Source organism: Haliotis cracherodii, unplaced genomic scaffold, assembly GCF_022045235.1.
Source record: "Haliotis cracherodii isolate W230 unplaced genomic scaffold, xgHalCrac1.p SCAF_10, whole genome shotgun sequence".
Taxonomy (NCBI): Eukaryota; Metazoa; Mollusca; class Gastropoda; order Lepetellida; family Haliotidae; genus Haliotis; species Haliotis cracherodii.
Genome location: NW_027266265.1, coordinates 44,257,499 through 44,280,698, shown reverse-complemented (window position 1 = coordinate 44,280,698; position 23,200 = coordinate 44,257,499). Strand labels below are relative to the sequence as shown.

The window sequence follows — 23,200 nt, the reverse complement described above, 5'->3', positions numbered from 1 at the left end:
CATTGATCCACGCAATTGGGATACGATGACATGCATCAACCAAGTCAGCGTGCCAGACCACCCTATCCCGTGAGCCGCCTCTTACGACAAGCATAGTCGCCTTTTACAGCATGGGTTTCTGAAGACCTGTTCTACCCCGGATCTTCACAGGTTCGAAATATCTCATGAGGATCGGTGTTCAAAATGTTTGATTGCGTGGCATTCATATAGTTTAATGTTTGGGTGGTTGGAATGCCCATCCCTCTCCCCAACCCTCAATAAATCGTCTTGTGCCGGTGTGTAGTACAAAAGCTATTGTAATTCCTAGGATGTCAAGCACGGGTCAGCAGGCCGGTCGCCTATGTCCCTTATAGGATCCCAATCATCCCATTTCTGTGCATGGCGTGGCCGCTACCCGTAAACGAGTACCGTTAAATCGGAGAATCTATAGAGCGTGTACGTGCAGCGCCGTGCCTGTGTCCACACGTGTGTTCCGATTGCCGGGTACGAGTCGCTTGTGCGGGGAGGAATGCAGGGTCTTTCATAGGGCAGTTTAGGTTGTATATACAATATAGTATAGCGTAGCTGTGATATCCCAGCAACCAATCAACAGGCAGCTAACTTGAGTCTTATTGAGTGGCATTCCGAAAACATTGACATGAGATATTCCTCTACGATAACATTGTTTAGTTGGAACAGGAGAGTGGCGTTGGGTTAACAAGAGACCTTATAATAGATTTGGTCTCTGGTTTAACACAGTTAAACCTTTAAACGTTTTTTATTCTGATTTGTTCCCGGAATGTGTTGTTATTTAAGAATACATATACAAACTGTTATATTTACTTGTCAAGCGTATTTTATTAGCAGAGAAGATATTTTGTTAAAAAAGATTCCCAAACTTACAGGATGTGACCTTAAATTTTCAAAGATTTTTATTTGAAAATAATTTAACAGAAAATATCATCAGGATTGAAAAATATGTAATGAAACTAAAATGTCTATTACTTACTCACTCTTACAAAACTTATGGACATACTACAACAGTTACAAATTATATACTTGGTCGGTGTGGTATCGTCACGCTGAAGACCCAGGTTCGATTTGGATACAATGTTTGAAGACCATCGCGAAACGACTCATACCAAAAACAATGTAAAGCCACTGATAATTCTTTTTGATATATAATTTATAAAAATATATGTAAAAGGGGTTTAAAGGGCATGACTGTTCGCTCTACGGTACATGTTACAAGAGCAAGTGCAATCTTAACGTCGTATAGGTCATCAATATCATATCAGTTACATACATTTGTTTACATTTGTTTTTAGTTGACTACGGAAAAAACAAGTTCGTACAGAACTTGTTTTTTCCGTAGTTACGTTGTTCTGGCAGTGTATCATTGTAAAGTTGTGACATGTCGCATTGAAAGTAATTATGAAGTGTAAATTCGTAAAGCAATAATTGAGAAAATGAAGTATGAAAATTCCCTTAACGAGTTTTACACTGCGATATCCCGTTCGCAGAGCTCTCTATTACACCGAGAATGTAGCGAAGGTGTCACGCGCTGAGAAGGAGCTTGGGAATACATGCTCCTCACAGCGATATTACGTTCCCGGAGCTCTCTATACTATCGCTGCCACCAGTCAAAACTCCCCACTGTGAATAGGTGGCCACAACCATGCTTGGAGTTGAACTCGCAACCGAATGACCGTTATGTTTACATGTCTGGCTGAAATCTTTGGGAGTTTCATACCCTGATTGAGAACTGCCTCTATTGTCAATTTGAATTTCTGTTTTATTAAAGCTATCGTGTTATTGATATAGTAAGAATGTAAGGGAGAAGTTGGTTGATTTTCCGTTAGTCTGCAATCTCGAACCAATCTGATTATCAAAACAACAAAGTAAATTCATCCTGGAAAACATGGTCAGTCGTAAACCTTTTCAAATTGAAATATGATGGCATTCCCAAAGACATAAACAAAAGTATAAACATTACTACATATGGGGTTGGAGGGCAAATTTCAAGATTCTTGAAATGGCCGCGCCCACACTGGTGGCAGCGAGCTTGCTTGGGAATAGATCGAAGGGAGACAACTCTACATACTTCCGCCAAATTGGCTATTGGCGCACGGTCGCACGTGTATCACAATGGCAGAGACGGGAGAGAAACTCAGCAAAAAGTGAGCATTTTTAAAACTCTAACGCCATGTGAAGTATGGTTGTGATGGAAACAAGTAGAATGTAAACCCAATCTGCGGTGAACTTGTTGATTGATTGGTGTTTGACTTGTAGCTTATGGCAACTTGTGATCAACAGTTGACGTATACGTGGTTGCTGCTTTGTTGCATCATCATCAATAAGAGGGGTGACAGTGTCAAGACATGTCGTTACTTCCGGCCTCTACACTGTCCACCGTTGTTAAACTTGATCTCTACCTCGCAATAACGTTACATTCGGACAGTAGGACCTGCCGGCTGTCCAGCCATGTACCGGTATGACAGGCATTTTTATGGTGCTTTATTATATTACTGTCTTTTAGTTTTGCGCGTGTTTATTGTTTAACGCCGCACTCAGCAATATTCGAGCTATATGACGGCGGTCTGTAAATAATCGGGTCTGGATCAGACAATGCTGTGATTTACATCATGAGCATCGATCCACGCAATTGGGTTCGATAACATGCATCAACCAAGTCAGCGGGTCTGACCACCAAATCCCGTAAGTCGCCTCTTACGACAAGCATAGTCACCTTTTATGGCAAGCATGGGTTGCTGAAAACCCATTCTATCCCGAATCTTCACGGGTCACCGTCTTTAAGCCTAATGGGCGGTCGGTTAGCCTAGTGGTTAAAGCGTTCGCTCGGCACGCCGAAGACCCGGGTTCGATTACCAACATGGGTGCAATGTGTGAAGCCCATTTCTGGTGTCCCCGTGATATTGCTGGAATATTTCTAAAAGCGGCATAAGACCATACTCGCTCACTCACTCACTCACTTTAAGCCTAATACAGACGTCAGTGGAAAGAAGGTTTGTAAATGTGTATTTCATAACATTCACTTAACTGTATGATCAATGGTGACAAAAGCATAGACATGTCTGCCATGGTGCTATTACTGCAGTCCAGGGTGATATTTAAAACAAGCGTACATAGTGCTGCATGTACTTTTATTGGAACAGTTTGACATGCACTTAGGTCTTACATCATGGTCATCGCGCTGCCAACACTTTGTCACTTTGTGAATCTGCACTATGGTGGATGAAGATGTATGACCTCACTGATGAAGCTGATGGTGTCATAAATTGTTGCTCATGCTATCACCCACTAGTGCGCCTGGCCCAGACTTTATAGTTACAGGTTACTGTGATGCTAGGGGTGAAACGATACATTGGTACACCGGTGGATTGTGAGTTTTCAAGTGACGATACCATACACGATACAGTTTTCTCTGTATCGATACAAGACATACACCTGCTGAAATAAATTACTTTCTACTCGTTTATGACCCCTGGCGTTTTTATCAGACAGATTCAGAAAAAATGTGTGGTAATGGGCGTTTCAAGTTCCTTACTAAAAATAGCCGTGTGTAGAACGTGTGTACAGCTTGCTTTTCCTTTTGAACCTCCTCTGGAATATTTATCGCCAAGAAGTTTCCATGCGATTTGATGTAAATATATCTATCGTGATACGTATCGTATCATGACCAATGTATCGTGCCATAGTATAGGTATCTGAGCATGCTGAGTGTAAACCGGGATTTATCTAGGAAGAGTATTAGATACTAGGACAAATGCCTGTGAGGCAGATTGTGAAGAAAATATTTTGATAATTTTGTTAAAATTGGGTCTTCTTAAAAGTTCTTTTTTCTTTTATTCAGAGGGTTTCTAACATTGTCCGTTAACATTGCTCTCAATGCATTAATCATGATGATATTAAACTAAGCATTAAGGCATCTTCCACGTAGTTATGACTATATTTACCATGTTATCCAGAATTGGGAAACTAAAGCACATTACTTATGACTATATTTACCATGTTATCCTGAATTCGGAAATATTTATTTCCAGTTTTGGACTTTTACTACTCATGTGGGTCCAAATGTCGGCCTCTGACTAGTCTACTAGTCTAGAAAAATCCTTGGAAAATTTGATACTTGTCGAATTCAATAGGCAACTCGACTTTGCTCCACTTTAACAACATTGATTTACCAGCCCCATCATCTGAGACACGGTTACACGATGCAGAGCCTGTCATCGCTGCTCCGACTAGCCTCATGGCAGTTCGTGTCTGTCCAGCGGGTGTCATCTCGCCTCGCCTCGTCCCCTCTCTGTGCTGAATCCATGTTGGGGTCGTGCAGTCGTCGGAGCCCTTCTCTCCACGTCCAGCCTCGTACCATCTCATCTACACCTTCTTTACAACACAAATCACGGTAAATATACATCAGTCCCAATAGTGCAACCCTTTTGTAACCATAGTTACGTATACATTAAAATGTTGATATATGCAAGGGTTTTTTTTGGAAGAATTTGTGATCTTGGCTTTTAGTGAGCATGGTTATGTTTTAGACTTGAGAAACTTGATATACAGGATTGTAACTTTTGAGATGCCATGGTTAATCAGTGTCAATTTATGCATTGCCTTATTTGAAATGTAACAATACCAAAAGGGGTGGACTGTTTATCATATTGTAAACATTATCGGCCTTTTCTTTAAGTACCAATGTTCACTGATACATATCAACTATTTGTTCGTGATTAAGATTATACAGATGTACTCCTTGGCTAATGTATGGCTGCTGACTTACCAAATGGTCATATTTGTTGAGAATTTGTCATCTAAAATACAAAAGTATATTTCCTGATTAATTCATACAAATGATATGCCTATCTACGGGAGGAAAATTCACAAGGACTAAATTTTCCTAGAAACAGGTAAACAAAGAGGAGGTCCTTATTTAGCTTAACACAGTCTGCTACGAACATGTCTTTTTTATCGACTAGTATGAAGTCTGTTTATTGTGTTGCATCTGTCCAATCTAGACACTCCACTTGTATCATCAGAAGCTGCTGTAGTCGAAAAAAGGAACTAAGCTATAAAATTATAGTTTTGGAATCACATGAGTTGTACTGTACTAAATTCATACAGGGTGAGAACTAAATTCAAAAGCTTTACTAGACCAGGTAAAGATAAACTGCCCTTGTAATGTTAAAACTATGGGGAAATTTGTACTAGCCTGCAGGAATTAGTACTAGCCCGGGGCTAGCAGGGTAGTGTTAAGTTCTAACCCTGTTTATACCGCAGGGCTTTGGTAATGCAACCAAAAGATCGTATCAAAATGCTCATTGTAATTTGGGAAAGTTGGCAGTGATGCTAATGCGATGCTAATGCAATGAACAGTGAAGAATAAATCTTTTCCTGACCACATTCTGCATGTTCAACAATGTCCAGCTGGTTATTGTTCTATTCAGGATTGTTTTGTCTGCTACTCCATGTCTCAGTGAATAGGCTGCATATATCATGTATAGAGAGGATATTTCATGTGTCTTGTGAAATATCCTGTTTCTCTCATTGAGTGATGGGGCGCAAAGGAGATATTTTCAAATATCTCCTTTTCCCCCTGTCACTTGAAGAAAGAAACAGGATATTTCATGAGACTCATGGAATATCCTATTTATTATATACTTTTTGTGTAGTTGTCTACGGGGGAAAATCCTTTCATTTCAAATGTTAAACCTTGAAACGGAATTCTCCCTACCTAACGCACAGGGACAGTTTACCAACCTGTTATTTGAGGCTTTAAATGTAGTTTCATGTTTGCAAAATCTTAAAAAATATATCCAAAAGTATAAACATTTTTATTTAGGGTCATACATTTAGATATGATTACATGTATATAAAAATCTGACACAAACAAAAGGGTTGCACTGATTAGAGAACTGATGTAGTTTACCTTTTGTATCCAGGCTGTGATAGTTTTCTATCACGTCCTTTAACACAAAAACCCACCTCTGCTATTTGCCTGAATATCTGTCACGATTCTAGTAACTCCTACAAGATTCTGCCACTATGAGGGGAGCAGTGGTTGTCAGGTAGCTGCATGTGTGTTTCAGTGAGCAGTTGTGTTTTAGTGAGCTGTGTGTTTGTGAGCTGTTGTGTTTTTGTGAGCTGTTGTGTTTCAGTGTGCTGTGTGTTTGTGAGCTGTTGTGTCTTAGTGAGCTGTTGTGTTTTAGTGAGCTGTTGTGTTTTAGTGAGCTGTTGTGTTTTTGTGAGCTGTTGTGTTTCAGTGTGCTGTGTGTTTGTGAGCTCTTGTGTCTTAGTGAGCTGTTGTGTTTTAGTGAGCTGTGTGTGTTTGTAAGCTGTTGTGTTTCAGTGAGCTGTGTGTGTTTCAGTGTGCTGTGTGTTTGTGAGCTGTGTGTGTTTGAGTGAGCTGCGTGTGTTTTGTGAGCTGTTGTGCTTCAGTGAACTTTGTGTTTTAGTGTAGTTTGTGAGCTGTGTGTGTTTGTGAGCTGTTGTGTTTTAGTGAGCTGTTGTGTTTTAGTGAGCTGTGTGTGTTTCGGTGAACTGTGTGTGTTTCGGTGAACTCTGCGTGTTTCAGTTGGATGTGTGTGTTTCGGTGAACTGTGTGTGTGTGTGTGTGTGTGTGTGTGTGCAGTTGGTTGTGTGTGTTTCAGTTAGATGTGTATGTTTCAGTGAGCTGTGTGTGTTTCAGTGAGCTGAAGAGGCGGTTGAAGGCAGAGAAGAAGGCTGCAGAGAAAGCAGAAAAACAGGCCGCGGTGTCGGCAGCGGAATCAGTCCAGAAACCGACTGCTGATAAGAAACAGGATGATGAAGACATTGACCCAAATGTGAGTTTGATGTTGAATGTCGGAAATCTCTGATGCCTAATAGTTAGCAAATCTTTTAACATTGTACCTTGCCCATACCTTTCTTGCGTCATCTTCCTGAGCAAGGGTGTAAACTGACCTTAAAGTCCTGTTTCCACCTCTTGCCATACCAGGCTGGAATTTCTAGGGTGGATTGTAGCGCCACCAGTGGCTATTAAGAGTTTTGTCCCATCTTTGTCCCCCACTCAAGCTCCTCATAGCCATATCCGATTTGCGGAGCACTCTATACTATCGCTGCCTCCAGTCAAAACTCCTCATAGTGATAGATGACCACAACCATGCTTGGAATTGAACATGCAACCGACTGACCGTTATGTTTACAAACAAGTTACGACAGTTATGACACCGAATCACCGTGAGTCTTCCGTGAGTTGGTTGATTTTCTCAGAGTTCACAATATTCTGAAGAAATGGTACCTCAGACAGATAATAGATGCATAACAACCGATCCAGTTTCAGCATGGATTGTTGATAAAAAAAACAACTTCACAAAATTAAATAAGTACCAAGATGTCTGTATACCTGTCTGTTCACGTATGGGTGCCAGTTATCTCCCCTGAGTGTCAGCTATCAAGTAAAATCAACATGGCCAAATAAAAAAGAAGCTGATCTACATAAACAGGCATCATTTCCATTTTACTTTTCATGATCTGTACTTCTGACAGTAGTTTGTTGAAAACTAGGACAGGTGATTTAGCACTGTTACATGAAGATTGCATCAGACTAGGATTGTTACTCTTACAAGACAAGAGCTGGACTGTCCCCATACCCTTCGGCCCACTTCTTATCAGTGTTGCATAGTCCACACATCATTGCTGAGGAGTCCTTATACAGGATTGATTCAAATTGCATCATCTTGTGAAATCTTAAATGTTTCTATATTTTAGTGCATGTAGCGTGTAGCACTTGTTCACTTGAAGTGATTTGTGTCACAAGTCATTTGCTCAGACGTCAGGTTATTGAGAAATTATATTCACTGACAACAGCAGTCAGGGTGGCCTCTTTGGGATCTGGATTTTCAATTCCTACTGCTGGACCCGGTTTTTCGCTGCGTGGGCAAAGTCACTGAATCGCGTGTAAAAGGACTTTGAATATCCTGTGTATTGGTGTCACTTCACCGTTGGCGCTTGGTTGATTCCCGGCCTTCATTACCACCAGGAGGCTCGTATTGGTGTCCGCGGCCTGTGCGGTTAGCGGGTGAATGTGAACAGTTTGTATGCGTGGAAACAACAGTTGTTTGTCCGATTTATTTGTTGTTTAGACACTAGTTCTCATTATTAGGATGCACAGGGGAAGGGACTATGAGGAGACAACTGCTGACATTGGTGTCCATTCACGTGATAATGTTTCCCCCCAGGAGTACTTCCGTCTGCGGTCCCGGGCAATAGCTCAGTTGAAGGAGCACAAGGACCCGAAGGAGCAGCCCTACCCCCACAAGTACCACGTGGAGATCTCCCTGACCGAGTTCATCGCTCGGTACAATGACGTGGCTGATGGAGAGATCCTTGATGACGTCGTCTCAGTTGCAGGTAAGATTGTTGTGTGTTAGCCTGGATTACTGGTATAATGATCCAGTATGGTTACACTAAGAGATGGACTTTTGTGGGGAATCTCATTGGGTTGATTGATTTGCATGAATGCCTGTTATTTTCAATTGTGAATAGTTTCTCACATAACCTCTAACTGTGATTCTAAAAAGAAACTATTCACAATTGAAAATAATAGGCATTCATTCAAATCAATCAGCCCTCAAATTGTTAGGCGGCCTATGAAGACCTATGCTTGTCGTAAGATGCAACTAACGGGATCGGGGGGTCAGGCTCGCTGACTTGGTTCATGCATGTCATCTATCCCAATTGCTTGGATGGATGCTCCTGATGTCAATCACTGGATTGTCTGGTCCTGGCCTGGTTATTTACAGACCGCTGTCATATAGCTGGAATATTGCTGAGTGCTGCGTTAATCAATTATCAATTTACTTCCAATTTTGAAGTTCAGTGAAGTACATACTTGATGATGGTTGTGATGCTGGTATGGTTATAAATACATCTGTGTTTTCATCCCAGGCCAATCACTACTAAGTGATCTTGCCGCTCGATAGTTGTAAGTCTGTGTTAAGTATGGCAGTTATGACAGTGGTTGCTCCAATATGTCTAAAATTGCTTGACCGCCTCCGTGGTCTAGTGGATAGAGTGTCTGCTCAGTGAGTGGAAGGACGGTGGTTCCGTCACCTGGCCATGTCAGACCACTTAGTGTTGAAGGGACCATGGTGCAGGCATTAACCTAAAACCGAGCTGCAGGTTACATAATTTCACATATGTTTACGTTTCAGGTCGTATACATGCGAAGAGGTTGTCAGGGGCCAAGTTGATCTTCTATGATCTGCGAGGTGAAGATGTCAAGATCCAGGTCATGGCAAATGCCAAGTGAGTCAGACATTTATACTTCATGAAGCCCAGTGGTTAAAGCATTGGCTCATCACGCTTAAGACCCAGGTTCAATTCTCTTCATGCATACAATATGTAAAGGCCATTCTTTGTGTCCCTTGGTACATATGGAAAGAATATTGCTTAAAAAGAATAACACTAAGCAGACTTATCTGTTAAGGCCTGTCAATAAAAGGGCAGGATTCCGCCTTGTATGTATGTCTTTTATAAGGTTAATTGGTTTGCCCACCCCAAATGAGTGCTTTTTTCTTCCCATTGAGACTGTTAAATGCATTTTCTTGTCATGCTGAAGGCCAGAGTTTGATTTCCCACAAGGGTACTATGTGTAAAGCCCACTGCTAAAACCAAAGTTAAACCTTACTCACTCACTCACTGTTAAATTTTTGGTAAAATTGTCTGAGGATTAAGGTTGTTTACATCGTACATGGTGTTGGTTGTAGAAATGTTCTTTTTTACTTCTAAAGGCACTACAGACCCGAGGAAGCCTTCGAGTCAGTCATGGACAAGATAAAGAGAGGGGACATCATCGGTGTCCGCGGCAGACCAGGTGAGCTACAGACATCAGTTGTCTTAGAGAATACGACTCAATTTAGCTATATAAAACATGCACTAGTGCAACCTATTATTTATTTCTCCATGCGCTAAGTGCATGTTAATTTGTGTCTGACTGTCACATTCAAATTTGTGTCTGACTGACCCTTGCCTTCCACACAATCATTGAACACAGCGAATGCCTCTAAGCGTTATGTACCATACTACATCATTAACATGTTATATGTAATTTGTCATCCTTTCTTGGACGTCATCAAACTGTGGGTACTTCAAGATTATGTGCACATCCTATTACGTTTAACAGCAGTATTTGTGTAAAATCATAACCGAGTCATCAGAGATCTGAGATATGCTTATTTATGCATCAATGTTTTATCTTTAATATTTTGGGATGGTCCGGTAGCCTAGTGGTTAAAGTGTCCGCTCGTCATGCCAAAGACCCGGGTTCGATTCCTGACATGGGTACAATGTGTGAAGCCCGTTTCTGGTGTCCCCCGCCATGATATTGCTGGAATATTTCTAAAAACTGTGTTAAACCTAACTCACTCACTCACTCTTTGATATTTCGTGGGACAAGAGTGCAACCTTTTTTGTATGGTGCAACCAGGTTTTCATGCCAACATGAACCTGGTGCAATCTGAAAGAAGTTCCTTAAATCGTGGCCTGCTTTAACTCAAGTATGTTGTATATGATACAGACCCATACATGGCCATTGGAACCGGGATTAAACACCTCTGATCACTCAGGAGAGCTGTAATATTTAACTGTCCTTCCTCAATTATCCAATGTAATTAATGATCTGGGATTAAGGAACCAGACTCGAAACAATGGTAGAGAATTAACCCCAGGGCCCACTTGCACAAAGCGATCTTAGCACTAAGACTATCGTAAGCCTAAAGTATGGGAGTTACAATCATCTTAGCGCTAAGATTGCTTTGTGCAAGTGGGCCCAGGTCATTAATTGGATTGGATAATTGAGGAAGATTGCTCACTGCAACATTAAACACCATTCTCTCTAATACACTGTGGGAATTATTCCTCTAGGGAAGACGAAGAAGGGTGAGCTGAGCATCGTGCCCTCAGAGATCACCTTACTGTCCCCCTGTCTACACCAACTGCCTCATCTCTACTACGGGGTCAAGGATAAGGTGAGCTTTTCAAGTTCATGTCTAAATATAGCTGCTACTAACATGTGTCTGCAGCTAGCTTTTCCTTTGGAATCGGCTCTGAAAAATTTACAGTCAAGACGTTTTCATGTGATTTGGAGAAAATGTGCCTCATATCGTGACCTATGTATCGTGATATGTATGGTATCGTGACCTGTTATATGTTTCACCCCTACTGTTGATCACTGTATGGGCATCTTCCCGAGGCAAGGGAGTTAAGTGACGGTAAAAGTCCAGTTTCCTCCCTTGCCGAACTCGACCAAAACTTCTTGGTTCTGTCGTAGCGCCACCAGAGGCTATCATGAGTTATGTCCCTCCTATTGACCAATCAGATTCCTCCTCTGATTACGCTTGCATTTGCTTAAAAATACATGGCAGCACCCAGTCTAGACGATCTGATCGATGATAAAGATCTATATCATAGTAAATCGGTTCTTTCTTCGCGAGGTGCAATCACATGAGCACCTTGATTAAAAACATGAAAAGATTTTGGACATATCTGTTGACGCAAAGTTGACGGTACACATGCTTTACAAATCCTGTAATTGACGGAAAACTGCTCGGCAGTTTCTATACTGGATGTTGATTTTGTTACGTGATTTTGATTGGACTATGCATAGACTCGTTAGTCCAGCCCAAATGTAACTCCATAATACCAGCCTAGTTTGGCAAGGGTGGAATCTGGACTTTTATGGTCAGTTTACTCCCTCAACATGGGGAAAGGGTCAGACATTGCACGCTTGTGACAGTTTTCCTAGTGTCTGGGGGATGGGGTTAAAGTTTATGGCAGTATTGCTCCCAGACCTGGCGGGTAGCCGGGTGAGTGGAAGCTATGACGTTTTTTTTAAAAGTACTGTTTTAATTTCGAAATTTTACTGCATCTGCCATCATTGTTTATTTGACTAATTGACTTTTGCCATTGACTTATTACATTTCTTGGTGTGAAGTGCACAAAATTGCTTAAAATACCCCCCTAGACTTTTCCTCTTTTTGGGGGGAAAACCTGCTCACATCCCTGAACTTAAAAATCCCTTTCCCCTGTTTTCATGATTCTACTGTCACAATGTTCCCAGTTATATCAGTACTATTACAAATATTACAATAAAACAACATTACTCACTCACTTGCAGAATCTATTGATAGTATTTCTTTCACAGGAAACAAGATTTAGACAGCGATATCTTGACTTGATTATTAATGAGCCCGTCAGAAGAAAGTTTGTCACTCGAGCCAAGATTATCAACTATGTACGCAAATTCCTGGATGAATTAGGATTTCTTGAGGTGAGTTGGTTTTCAAACTGTTGATCTTTGTATCAGGTGAATTGTTTACTGAGGGAGCATGATAGACTATAGACCTCAAAGGTAACCTTTTCCCAAGATCTACTGATAAATACAAGAGTTATTCATTCAATGGAAATGGAATTCAACCTATTTTGAACATTTACAACGAATAATTTAAATATCAACCAAAGTAATTCTGGTTTAGGGGCTTCTAAATGCAGGGGGCGGTCGGGTAGCCTAGTGGTTAAAGTGTTCGCTCGACATGCCGAAGACCCGGGTTTGATTCCCAACATGGGTACAATGTGTGAAGCTCGTTTCTGGTGTCCCCCTCCGTGATATTGCTGGAATATTGCTAAAGCGGCGTAAAACCTCACTCACTCACTCTCACTCACTCACTCACTCAAAATAATTTTGTTGTTGTATAATACAATACAATGATTCCCTGGCTTTTGGCTTGCTAACCAAGAAATTATATTTGCGTTTATATTTTTATATACCTAAAAAATAAAGTCACACACACTAGCGACTCTGGTTTTCTGATTGTTTGTCTTTCCGTGTGTTTGTAGGTGGAGACGCCTATGATGAATATGATCCCAGGGGGCGCCACTGCCAAGCCTTTCATCACCCACCACAATGATCTGAAACTGGACCTGTACATGAGGGTGGCGCCGGAGTTGTACCTCAAGGTAGGCAAACAACGCTCTCCTCATCCCTGGGGCATTCTGGGGGCGAAACATCCCTGGGGCATTCTGGGGGCGAAACATCCCTGGGGCATTCTGGGGGCAAAACAACCCTGGGGCATTCTGGGGGCGAAACATCCCTGGGGCATTCTGGGGGCGAAACATCCCTGGGGCATTCTGGGGGCGAAACATCCCTGGGGCATTCTGGGGGCGAAACATCCCTGGGGCATTCTGGGGGCGTAACATCCCTGGGGCATTCTGGGGGCAAAACATCCCTGGGGCATTCTGGGGGCGAAACATCCCTGGGGCATTCTGGGGGCGAAACATCCCTGGGGCATTCTGGGGGCAAAACATCCCTGGGGCATTCTGGGGGCGAAACATCCCTGGGGCATTCTTGGGGCGAAACATCCCTGGGGCATTCTGGGGGCGAAACATCCCTGGGGCATTCTGGGGGCGAAACATCCCTGGGGCATTCTGGGGGCGAAACATCCCTGGGGCATTCTGGGGGCGAAACATCCCTGGGGCATTCTGGGGGCAAAACAACCCTGGGGCATTCTGGGGGCGAAACATCCCTGGGGCATTCTGGGGGCGAAACATCCCTGGGGCATTCTAGGGGTGAACCGTCCCTAGTAACATGCTTAGTTGTTAACTTATCCTGCATAATCCCTCAATGCATTCACTGCTTACTTTTGACGGAAACGAAGCTGTGATTGGTCCAGCAGATGAGAAGAAAAGAGGTTATTCCATTCAGGAAGCAGGAACCCCAGTCATCAGTCACAACTTCCGGCATGACATGGCGGCTGATGATTGGGGGTCCTGCCCCTTGGTCTTCTCATTGCTCGGGGTGGGTGGGGGCACGGGTGGCCCAGTTGTCTAAGGCAGAGTTCCGCCCTTGGGCACGCCAGAAACCTATGATTGTGGGTTCGAATCCCAGTTCACCCTGATTATGTTTCTAGGTTTGTCAGCACCATACCCGTGCTCGTGGGTTTCACCGAGGTGGTAAACGTCTGAGTCCTGCATCACTTTTGGCTTTCCTCCCACATTAAGCTGACATGCCGTGGTGAAACTGGAATACTAATCAAAGCAGACTTGAACCCAACTCACTCAGATTACATGGACCCAACTCACTCAGATTACATGGAGTTTGATAAGACAAAACTTGTCTGTATGTCATACAAGTCATAAGTTATAGTTTTTTAATTTATGATCATGGAATTTACAGAAATAATAAAATCATAAGGGTTGGTCTCTTTGCTATTTTACTGAAACATTGCCATTGCTTGCTCATAAGGATCTGCTAGATTAAAGTCATCATGGAATCATGAGAAATATTATTAAGTGAAACTTGAGTGAGTATCCACTAATGTGTTTTCTCCAGATGTTGGTTGTGGGAGGCCTTGACCGTGTGTACGAGATCGGCAAGCAGTTCCGTAACGAGGGTATTGACATGACGCACAACCCTGAGTTCACCACGTGTGAGTTCTACATGGCGTACGCTGACTACCAGGATCTCATGAAGCTCACCGAGTCCATGGTCTCAGGTCAGTGCTGTCTCCAGGGCTGTAGATATGTTCTTTGCTGTGTTGGTGAATGATGCTCAAAATAATTAATCTGAAATACCGAAAATCAGCATCGAGCCTTCCTTAGGATGGTTGACATATCAATTTCCATACCTGTGCTTATTGACCTCTGCAGCTTGGGATCTTTTCCCGAAGTTATATGTGGATTTGGCCATAATAAGTCTGAAATTTTACTGTTTCAATTTTTCGTTGTTTCAATTTCTCATTGTGTGAGACTTCTGACTCATGATAATGTAATATGACCAGGCAGATTTTTATAAACGTGATGTCTCATAGTCTGGTGAAGCTTCTCTTAGGTATGAGTATGATTACTCAAATGGGTGAACCCGTGAATTGCAGAAAAAGTTAATTTTGTGCTTTAAAAAAATATGTTTAAGATTTTGCCTTCATAGTAGTCAAACCACTGTTTAGAAAACAGGTTTCATTTGGAACTTGATCATTTGTAATTACTGTCTGACTGACTAATCACTGACCTTGTGACTTAGTATATTAATGTTCTCATTCCAGGAAGATTTCTAGGGACTGTTTGTGAGAGAATTTATTTCCGATGATGGAATTTAAGAATGTCATCAAAAGGTTATCATGCTTGTGTGTTTTGGGATCGTAAATATCCTGTATAAGGAATACCGTATTCGACGTAATAAGCGATAATTCGGCGATATTTATTAATATATTGGCTTGTGAACAATCCCAATTAGCACCCCTTCCGATTGATCAATGTACACAAGACTTATTTATTCATGTATAATACGCACTCGTGTGTTATATGCACCCTTAATTATGGGCAATTAAATTCTGGAAAAATATATCTGTCGAATATAAACATTTCAGGCTGTCAGCATAAACCACGAAAATTATCTTTCAACTCTGTTTTTTTTTCACCAAAATACCATTCTAATAAGAGCCCCCTATTTCTAATTTTGAGAACGCCCTGGGCGCTTATTACGTCGAATACGGTAAGCATTAGCGAGCCTTGGCTATTGGTTATTTACAACCCCAAACACACTCCCTTGATAACCTCTATTTATAGTAGTTTAATATCTGTAGTATTGCTCACTGCAGTGTAAAACAAGACACTCGCCTACTCACTTACCTGTGAATCACATACTTACCTGTTTACCTGTGTGTCCAGGTGTGAAAATGTACCTGTATTGTTGTTACAACTACTCACTTACCTGTCAATCACATACTTACCTGTTTACCTGTGTGTCCAGGTGTGAAAATGTACCTGTATAGTTGTTACACCTACTCACTTACCTGTCAATCACATACTTACCTGTTTACCTGTGTGTCCAGGTGTGAAGATGTACCTGTATTGTTGTTACACCTACTCACTTACCTGTCAATCACATACTTACCTGTTTACCTGTGTGTCCAGGTGTGAAGATGTACCTGTATTGTTGTTGCACCTACTCACTTACCTGTCAATCACATACTTACCTGTTTACCTGTGTGTCCAGGTGTGAAGATGTACCTGTATTGTTGTTACACCTACTCACTTACCTGTCAATCACATACTTACCTGTTTACCTGTGTGTCCAGGTGTGAAGATGTACCTGTATTGTTGTTACACCTACTCACTTACCTGTCAATCACATACTTAACTGTTTACCTGTGTGTCCAGGTGTGAAGATGTACCTGTATTGTTGTTACACCTACTCACTTACCTGTCAATCACATACTTACCTGTTTACCTGTGTGTCCAGGTATGGTGAAGTACCTGTACGGGGGTTACAAGGTGACGTTCCACCCTGATGGACCAGACGGAGAGGGGGTCGAGATAGATTTCACGCCGCCGTTCCGACGTATCAGTCTGTGCGAGGAGCTAGAGAAGATCCTGAAGGTGAAGTTCCCAGACCCAACAACGTTCGCCACAGAGGGTAAGGAGGTCTATAGGAGCGATATAGCTATTGCAGTGTCGGTAATATTAGTAGCTTACAACAAACAAAGTATTCTCTCTCCCTCTCTCTCTCCTCCTCCCCCCCCCCACGAGGGAGCCACAACACTCGTGACAGGGATCGCTAGTGTAACCATGGTAACATTTTATTTATTGTCTTCTTTTCTGGTTACAGTAGGAGGACCCCAGTAACATATGCTTGTCACAAGAGACGACTAATGAATTGTTTAGTTATTCTCTTGACTTGGTCATCTTCCTCAGAAATTCGAGCCTAGTTAAGCAAGGGTAAAACTGGACTTTTAAAGTCAGTTAACTAACTTGCCTCAGGAAGATGTGACTTGTTGATTGGATGTCATCGTCCATGTCACATGTCAAACACTGGATTGTCTGGCCCAAACACTGGATTTGGTTGTGTCAAGTAATAAGGAAACAAAGTTGGGCCATTTGTCTATCTGCCCACAGTGGAGATTTCTCTTTTTGAAATACATGTGAAAAACAAGTTGATTTTATTGTTTAATGTGAAACTTTTGCAGGATATTTGGGCTTTATTTTATAAGGGGTATTTCTAGTTAGTGTTATTATTACTAGCAATGACCCCATGAAGATCTGTGTTAGTCTTCAGCAAAACATGCTTGCCGTAAAAAGGCGACTATGCTTGTCGTAAGAGGCGACTAACAGGATCGGGTGATCAGGCTTGCTGACTTGGTTGATGCATATCATCATATTCCAACTGCGTTGATTGATGCTCATGATGTCAATCAATGGATTGTCTGGTCCAGACTTGATTATTTACAGACCGCCTTCATATAGCTGGAATATTGCTGAGTGCGACTTTAAGCAACAAACAAGAATGAAACTAACAAGGAATGTTCTTTTTAGGAAGTTTGGGGTGTATTATGACACATTCATTTTATGTTTGCGTGTTGTGTCTGCAGGAGCCCGCAAGTTCTTTGATGATCTGTGTCGTAAGCTAGAGGTAGAATGTGCCTCTCCCCGGACACTCAGTCGACTGCTGGACAAGGTATGGTCACCATGGTTACTTCACAGGCATCACTAATCAGTATACCACCTCCGTGGTCTAGTGGTAGAGCGTCTGCCTGGGGAGCGGAAGGTCCGGGGTTCGATCACCGGCCGCGTCATACCAAAAGACATATAAAGATGGTACTTGTTGTTACCCTGTCTGGCGCTCGGCATTAAGGGGCTAAAACAAGGACAGGTCGGCTCGGAGTCAGTATACTGTGTCTGGGGTATTCATGTTAAACTGCAGCATGGTATCTCAGTGGGCTAGCACTATAAATCAGCATCAGTCCGGACTAGTACAAGCAGCCACACAAACACACACACGTGCATGCACGTTGCTATATAAGTGCAATAATCTTGGACGCGACGTTAAACCCAATTTCACCTCACCTCACCTCACCTCACCTCACCTCACCTCACCTCACCTCACCTCACCACTAATCAGTATGGGGTACAGGTGGCGTGGTTTATAGCATGTCACCCAACCCCTATGGCTTGGGATGCTCTTCTGTCAAACATCTAAGAGCCGCCTCACTTCACACTTTCCTCTCACATTCCGGGGCACGGGTGACCCAGTCGTCTAAGACACTGTGATTCGCTGTGCAGAGTTGCGTTCCTTGGGCACGCCAGACACCTATGATTGTGAGTTTAAATCCCGGTTCGCCCCGATTGTGTTTCTAGGTTTGTCAGTATCATACCCGTGCTCGTGGGTTTCACCGAAATGCTCAACATTTTGAGGCCTGCATCACTTTCCTCCTACAATAAGCTGACACGCCGTGAGACATACCTGGGATACTGTTAAAAACGGCGTTAAACCCAACTCACTCACTCCTCTCACATTAACCTGACACACCGTTATATAACTCGAGTTCTGTTATAAGCGGCATTAAATCCAACTCACTCACTAATTTTATGGTAAACATCACATTTGACTTCCCTCCAACATTAAGCTGACATGTCGTGATTTGAAGGAAAAGCTGATCAAGGCTGTTTTAAATCCAATAGTTCTTCAGGAACCCATGCTTGCCGTAAAAGATGACTATGCTTGTTGTAATAGGCCACTAACGGGATCAGGTGGTCAGGCCCGCTGACTTGGTTGATGCATGTCATCGATCCCAATTGCGTGGATCCATGCTCATGAAATTAATCACTGGATGGTCTGGTCCAGACTCGATTATTTACAGACCCCATCATATAGCTGGAATATTGCTGAGTGCTGCGTTAAACAACAAACCAACCAACCAAACCAATTAAACCCAGCTCACTCAGTCAGACCGTGCATGTCACAACTAGCTCTTTGGAAGATTTACCAGCCTGTGCTACTGAACAAGCGTTAATTTCTAATCCTGATCGTAATATTGCATTAAATAGAATTGCTGTTTCTTCTAATCTAATCTCAGATTTCCGGCTCAGCTCTGCTATATTCTCTTTTTTTGTTTCAGCTGGTGGGTGAATATTTAGAGGAGAACATCATCAACCCAGCATTCATCACCGAACACCCTCAGGTCATGAGCCCGCTGGCTAAATGGTGAGTTCTTGTCCGGAGATAGGAATTTATCTGGGATTCTGAACAAATTGGGGAAAAAAAATTTGTTTGAAGTTATTTTTTATTTGAAGTTATGTAGTCTTGTGCACAGAGCACATGTCACAAATCAGGTGAACTTAAGCATCGTCGGTCTTGGAGGGTTCATAGATGGGTGGCCACGTTTCGGCACCTTCTATCCTGCCCCACACTGAAGCATGTGTAACGTGTGGCGTGTCCTTGGGCAAGCTACTTTGTCCGAAATGTGCCTCTGTTCACCCAGTGGGATGAGATGGCAATGTAGTTGTTAACCTATCGCCTAACAGGCAGCTTGGGTTTTATACTCCCCAGGGAGCTGAGAATGATTCTTGAGTGCACAATGGTCCCGCGACTGGGGTAATAATAGCTCTTTGAGAATGCCCCTGAGTAATGTGGAAATATACTCAATATAAATAGCCCATTATTATTATTATCATCCTATCGTATTTCTGATTTTGTGTTGCTAACTTCTGTTCAGTTTGTGTAGACCATCCCACTCATTGTCATCCAGCTTATGACTTGTGTCACCGTGGTAACTAGTGCATCTTGTTGCAGGCATCGATCCAAGCCAGGTTTGACGGAACGGTTTGAGCTGTTTGTCATGAAGAAGGAGGTTGCTAATGCCTACACTGAGTTGAACGACCCTGTAGTCCAGAGAGATAGGTTTCAGCAGCAGGCCAAGGTATGTAACATAAGAGCAGAGAATATTTCATGAGTGTGTGGACCCGTGAAGATCCGGGGTAGAATAGGTCTTCAGCAACCCATGCTTGCCATAAAAGGCGTCTGTGATTGTTGTAAGAGGCAACTCACGGGATCAGATGGTCAGGCCCGCTGACTTGGTTGATGCATATCATCGTATCCCAATTGATTGTATCGATGCTCATGATGTCAATCACTTGATTGACTGGTCCCGACTCGATTATTTACAGACTGCCATCATATAGCTGGAATACTGCTGAGTGCGACTTTAAGCAACTAACAAGAACGAAACTAACAAGGAATGTTCTTTTTAGGAAGTTTTGGGTGTATTATGACACATTCATTTTATGTTTGCGTGTTGTGTCTGCAGGAGCCCGCAAGTTGTTTGATGATCTGTGTCGTTAAACAAGAAACAAACACTGTTGCTATCATGGCTATGTGAATGAAATAATCTAGAACGCAGTTTTAAACCCCATGTCACCTCACCACTTTATTAATTCATGTTTCTCTTCTAGGACAAAGCAGCCGGGGACGATGAAGCCATGTTTGTGGACGAGAACTTCTGTACAGCATTAGAGTACGGCCTCCCCCCGACAGCAGGATGGGGCATGGGGATAGACCGACTCGCCATGTTCCTCACAGACTCCAACAACATCAAGGTAAACAGTTCAAGGTCAAACAGGGACCTGCGAGGAGTCGGGACTATTTGGGGCAGTGGGGTTCTGAGTTCAAATCCCCAAATCCATACCTATTCTTTGTGTCACCTGATATGGTATGGCTACAGTAGTGCTAGAAGCAAGTTAACACCTCACTCATAGATTAGGGTCGTGCCAGGCTGATGATTATGGGTTTGAATCCCAAATTTCCCCTGATTAAGATTCTTGGTTTATCTGCACCATATTCATTATATCTAAGACCTGCATCACTTTCACTCCATATTAAGTCCTCAAATTGTGACTTAAGTGAAATATTTTTCAAAATAGCCTTAACCCAAACTCTCCCACATAATCAAGACTGTATGTTGTAATGGTTGCACCAGTCATTTGCCAGGGATCCATGAAGATCTGGGTTAGAATTTGTCTTCAGCAATCCATTCTTGCTGTAAGAGGCGAGTAACATGATCGGGTGGTCAGGCTCGCTGAATTGGTTGATGCATGTCATTATATTCCATTTGAGTGGATCGATGTTCATGATGTAAATTACTGGATTGTCTTGTCCAGACTCGATTATTTACAGACTGCCATCATATAGCTGGAATATTGCTGAGTGTGGCGTTAAACAACAAGCAAAAAAAAAAATTACAATTCGTGATTCCGTGATTCTTCTATGGGTTACTCAATGCCATTTCATGAAAAATAAATATGTATGAATATATGATACGTGGAACTTGCAAAGAAAAGTCAGCCTTCTGTCCAGTTTAACAATAGAGGACATATGGTAATATTTGTCAATCCAGTTTTCCTCCAATATTGAAAACTTTTTCAAATACTGGATACTGCATGTGTGTGTCCATTCTGTGAATTCAAAGCTATTTCTTCAGTGATGTAGTACACATATCAAGGTACATCTCCGTCTTTAAACTAGCCATGATGTGTTTGCCCACAGGAAGTGCTCCTGTTCCCAGCAATGAAACCAGAAGACAACAACCCGAAGCCGGAAGACGCAGCAGACGCCGCCCCGAAGGAAACATCTTAACATCAGCTCCACACATCGTGTACATGTGTCTGTGTGTCTACATACCTCCTCCAGAAACAATTGTTGCAGCCATTGTTATTCTTCATTGTTGCGGCTCAGTTTCAGTCCTCATGTCCACTTATATAGCATCAATAGATACAAGACTTCTAGATTCCAGGGTAGGGTGGAAGTTCCCATGTCACTTATCAGAAGAATCAAGGCTTGTAGATTCCAGGGTTAAGGTGCTCAGGAATTATGAAATTCTTAATGGATTGTATAGATGTGTGTCAATTCTATCGCGATATTTCATTTTGAGTCTATGTGCAATATTGTATCTCTGGGAAAGGGGGTTGAATGATTTCCTGTGACCTTAAGTCCCTTATCCTTTCTTCCAATTGACAAAAAATAAATAGAGGATATTATATTCGTGTTTATGTCATACTGTGTTTACGACACAAGTGTCTAAATTCCGGTACTTAGGCGCGAGTGTTGTAAACATAGTATGACATGAAGACTCATATAATGCTCTTTTTATTACCGAAGATGTCTACATACAGAGAATTTTAGTGTTTACCTAAGGACAGCAAGTCGCAACAGCAGCGGAACCACAATCTGTCGATTGCCGTCAACAATCTTCAGCTATGATGTCGTTTCCAGTGTGACGTCATCCGACCTCACGTCACTGTAAGAATCGAATGACATCAACAATGACGTCCATATGAAGGAAATATAACACTGTTGTACCATGACGTCATATGACCCTAGGGCACATATGATTATTATGAACCCTGATACATGTAGTAATAATATACAGTAAGACCTTGTTGACTTTGAAATATTGTTAAGACGATGTAAGTTTGTGATCCAAGAGGAATCCATATTTCCGCCATGGTCTTATATTGACACTGAAGTCAAATGTTGACACTACGGTTGAATATTGACAATGGGTCTAATATCGAAACTATGATCTGATGTCGACACTACTGACACTCTTTTCATTATCAGTTGTTGAAGTTTCCTGTTAATTGTAATATATTCCATACAACTACTTACATCACCATCATGACATACCTGTACTATACTACTCAAAACAAGTTAAGGAACATTGCTAATTGGAAGTCTGTGTTGCAATACCCACCAACCATGACAGATTAACTTGTCATGAGAAAAACTGATTTCTTATTTCTTTTGAGTAGTATATATTGTGTCAATAATTTGATTTATTCATTAATATGTGTTAACTGTATTACACATGTTACAGATGTAGGATTTTTTTACTTTCAAGACCACAGATAATAGATACTGGTCAATGTAAGTTGTATTTGCATTGCCAGCGTATTGGTACAGACTCGTGAAGATCAACATGTCATGTGTTTCTGTACAGTTGTCAATGAAAAAGTATTTCTGGAAGTGGACTGTAAAATAAATTGTGAATAATTTATTAGGAATATAAACTCTTTGACCAATGTTGTTGTATTGCTTATTCAGCCTCATGTCATACCAACAGATGTTTAAAGATGGTACTTGTTGATACCTTGTCTGGCGCTTGGCATTTAGGGGCTAAAACAAGGACTGGTCGGCTTGGAAACAAAGATGGTACTTGTTGTTACCTTGTCTGGCGCTCAGCATTTAGGGGCTAAAACAAGGACTGGTTGGCTTGGAATCAGTATACTGTGTCTAGGTGGGGTATTCATGTTAAACTGCAGAATTGTATATCAGTGAGCTAGCACTATGAATCAGCATCAGTTCGGACTAGTTCAAGTAGAAACACATGCACGTCGC

At 42.0% G+C, this 23,200-nt stretch overlaps 1 protein-coding gene across 1 annotated transcript; it reads left to right on the top strand.

The window, feature by feature from the left end:
- The first annotated feature begins 2,334 nt into the window (after positions 1-2,334).
- Positions 2,335-22,632, top strand: LOC139454411 (lysine--tRNA ligase-like). Its single transcript, XM_071236100.1, has 16 exons — positions 2,335-2,471; positions 4,188-4,405; positions 6,686-6,821; positions 8,217-8,388; positions 9,192-9,285; positions 9,771-9,853; positions 10,903-11,006; positions 12,182-12,307; positions 12,874-12,993; positions 14,366-14,528; positions 16,274-16,447; positions 17,400-17,485; positions 18,927-19,012; positions 19,601-19,727; positions 20,260-20,403; positions 21,350-22,632. Exons 1-16 carry the CDS (start codon positions 2,361-2,363, stop codon positions 21,437-21,439), a joined length of 2,034 nt encoding a protein of 677 aa, XP_071092201.1. The 5' UTR covers positions 2,335-2,360; the 3' UTR covers positions 21,440-22,632.
- The last annotated feature ends 568 nt before the right edge of the window (positions 22,633-23,200 follow it).

Coding starts and splice junctions, on each gene's coding strand:
- LOC139454411 (XM_071236100.1), top strand. CDS start 2,361: ATGTCGTTACTTCCGGCCTCTACACTGTCCACCGTTGTTAAACTTGAT. Junction 11,007..12,181: donor ACTACGGGGTCAAGGATAAG/GTGAGCTTTTCA, acceptor TTTCTTTCACAG/GAAACAAGATTTAGACAGCG. Junction 12,994..14,365: donor CGCCGGAGTTGTACCTCAAG/GTAGGCAAACAA, acceptor TGTTTTCTCCAG/ATGTTGGTTGTGGGAGGCCT.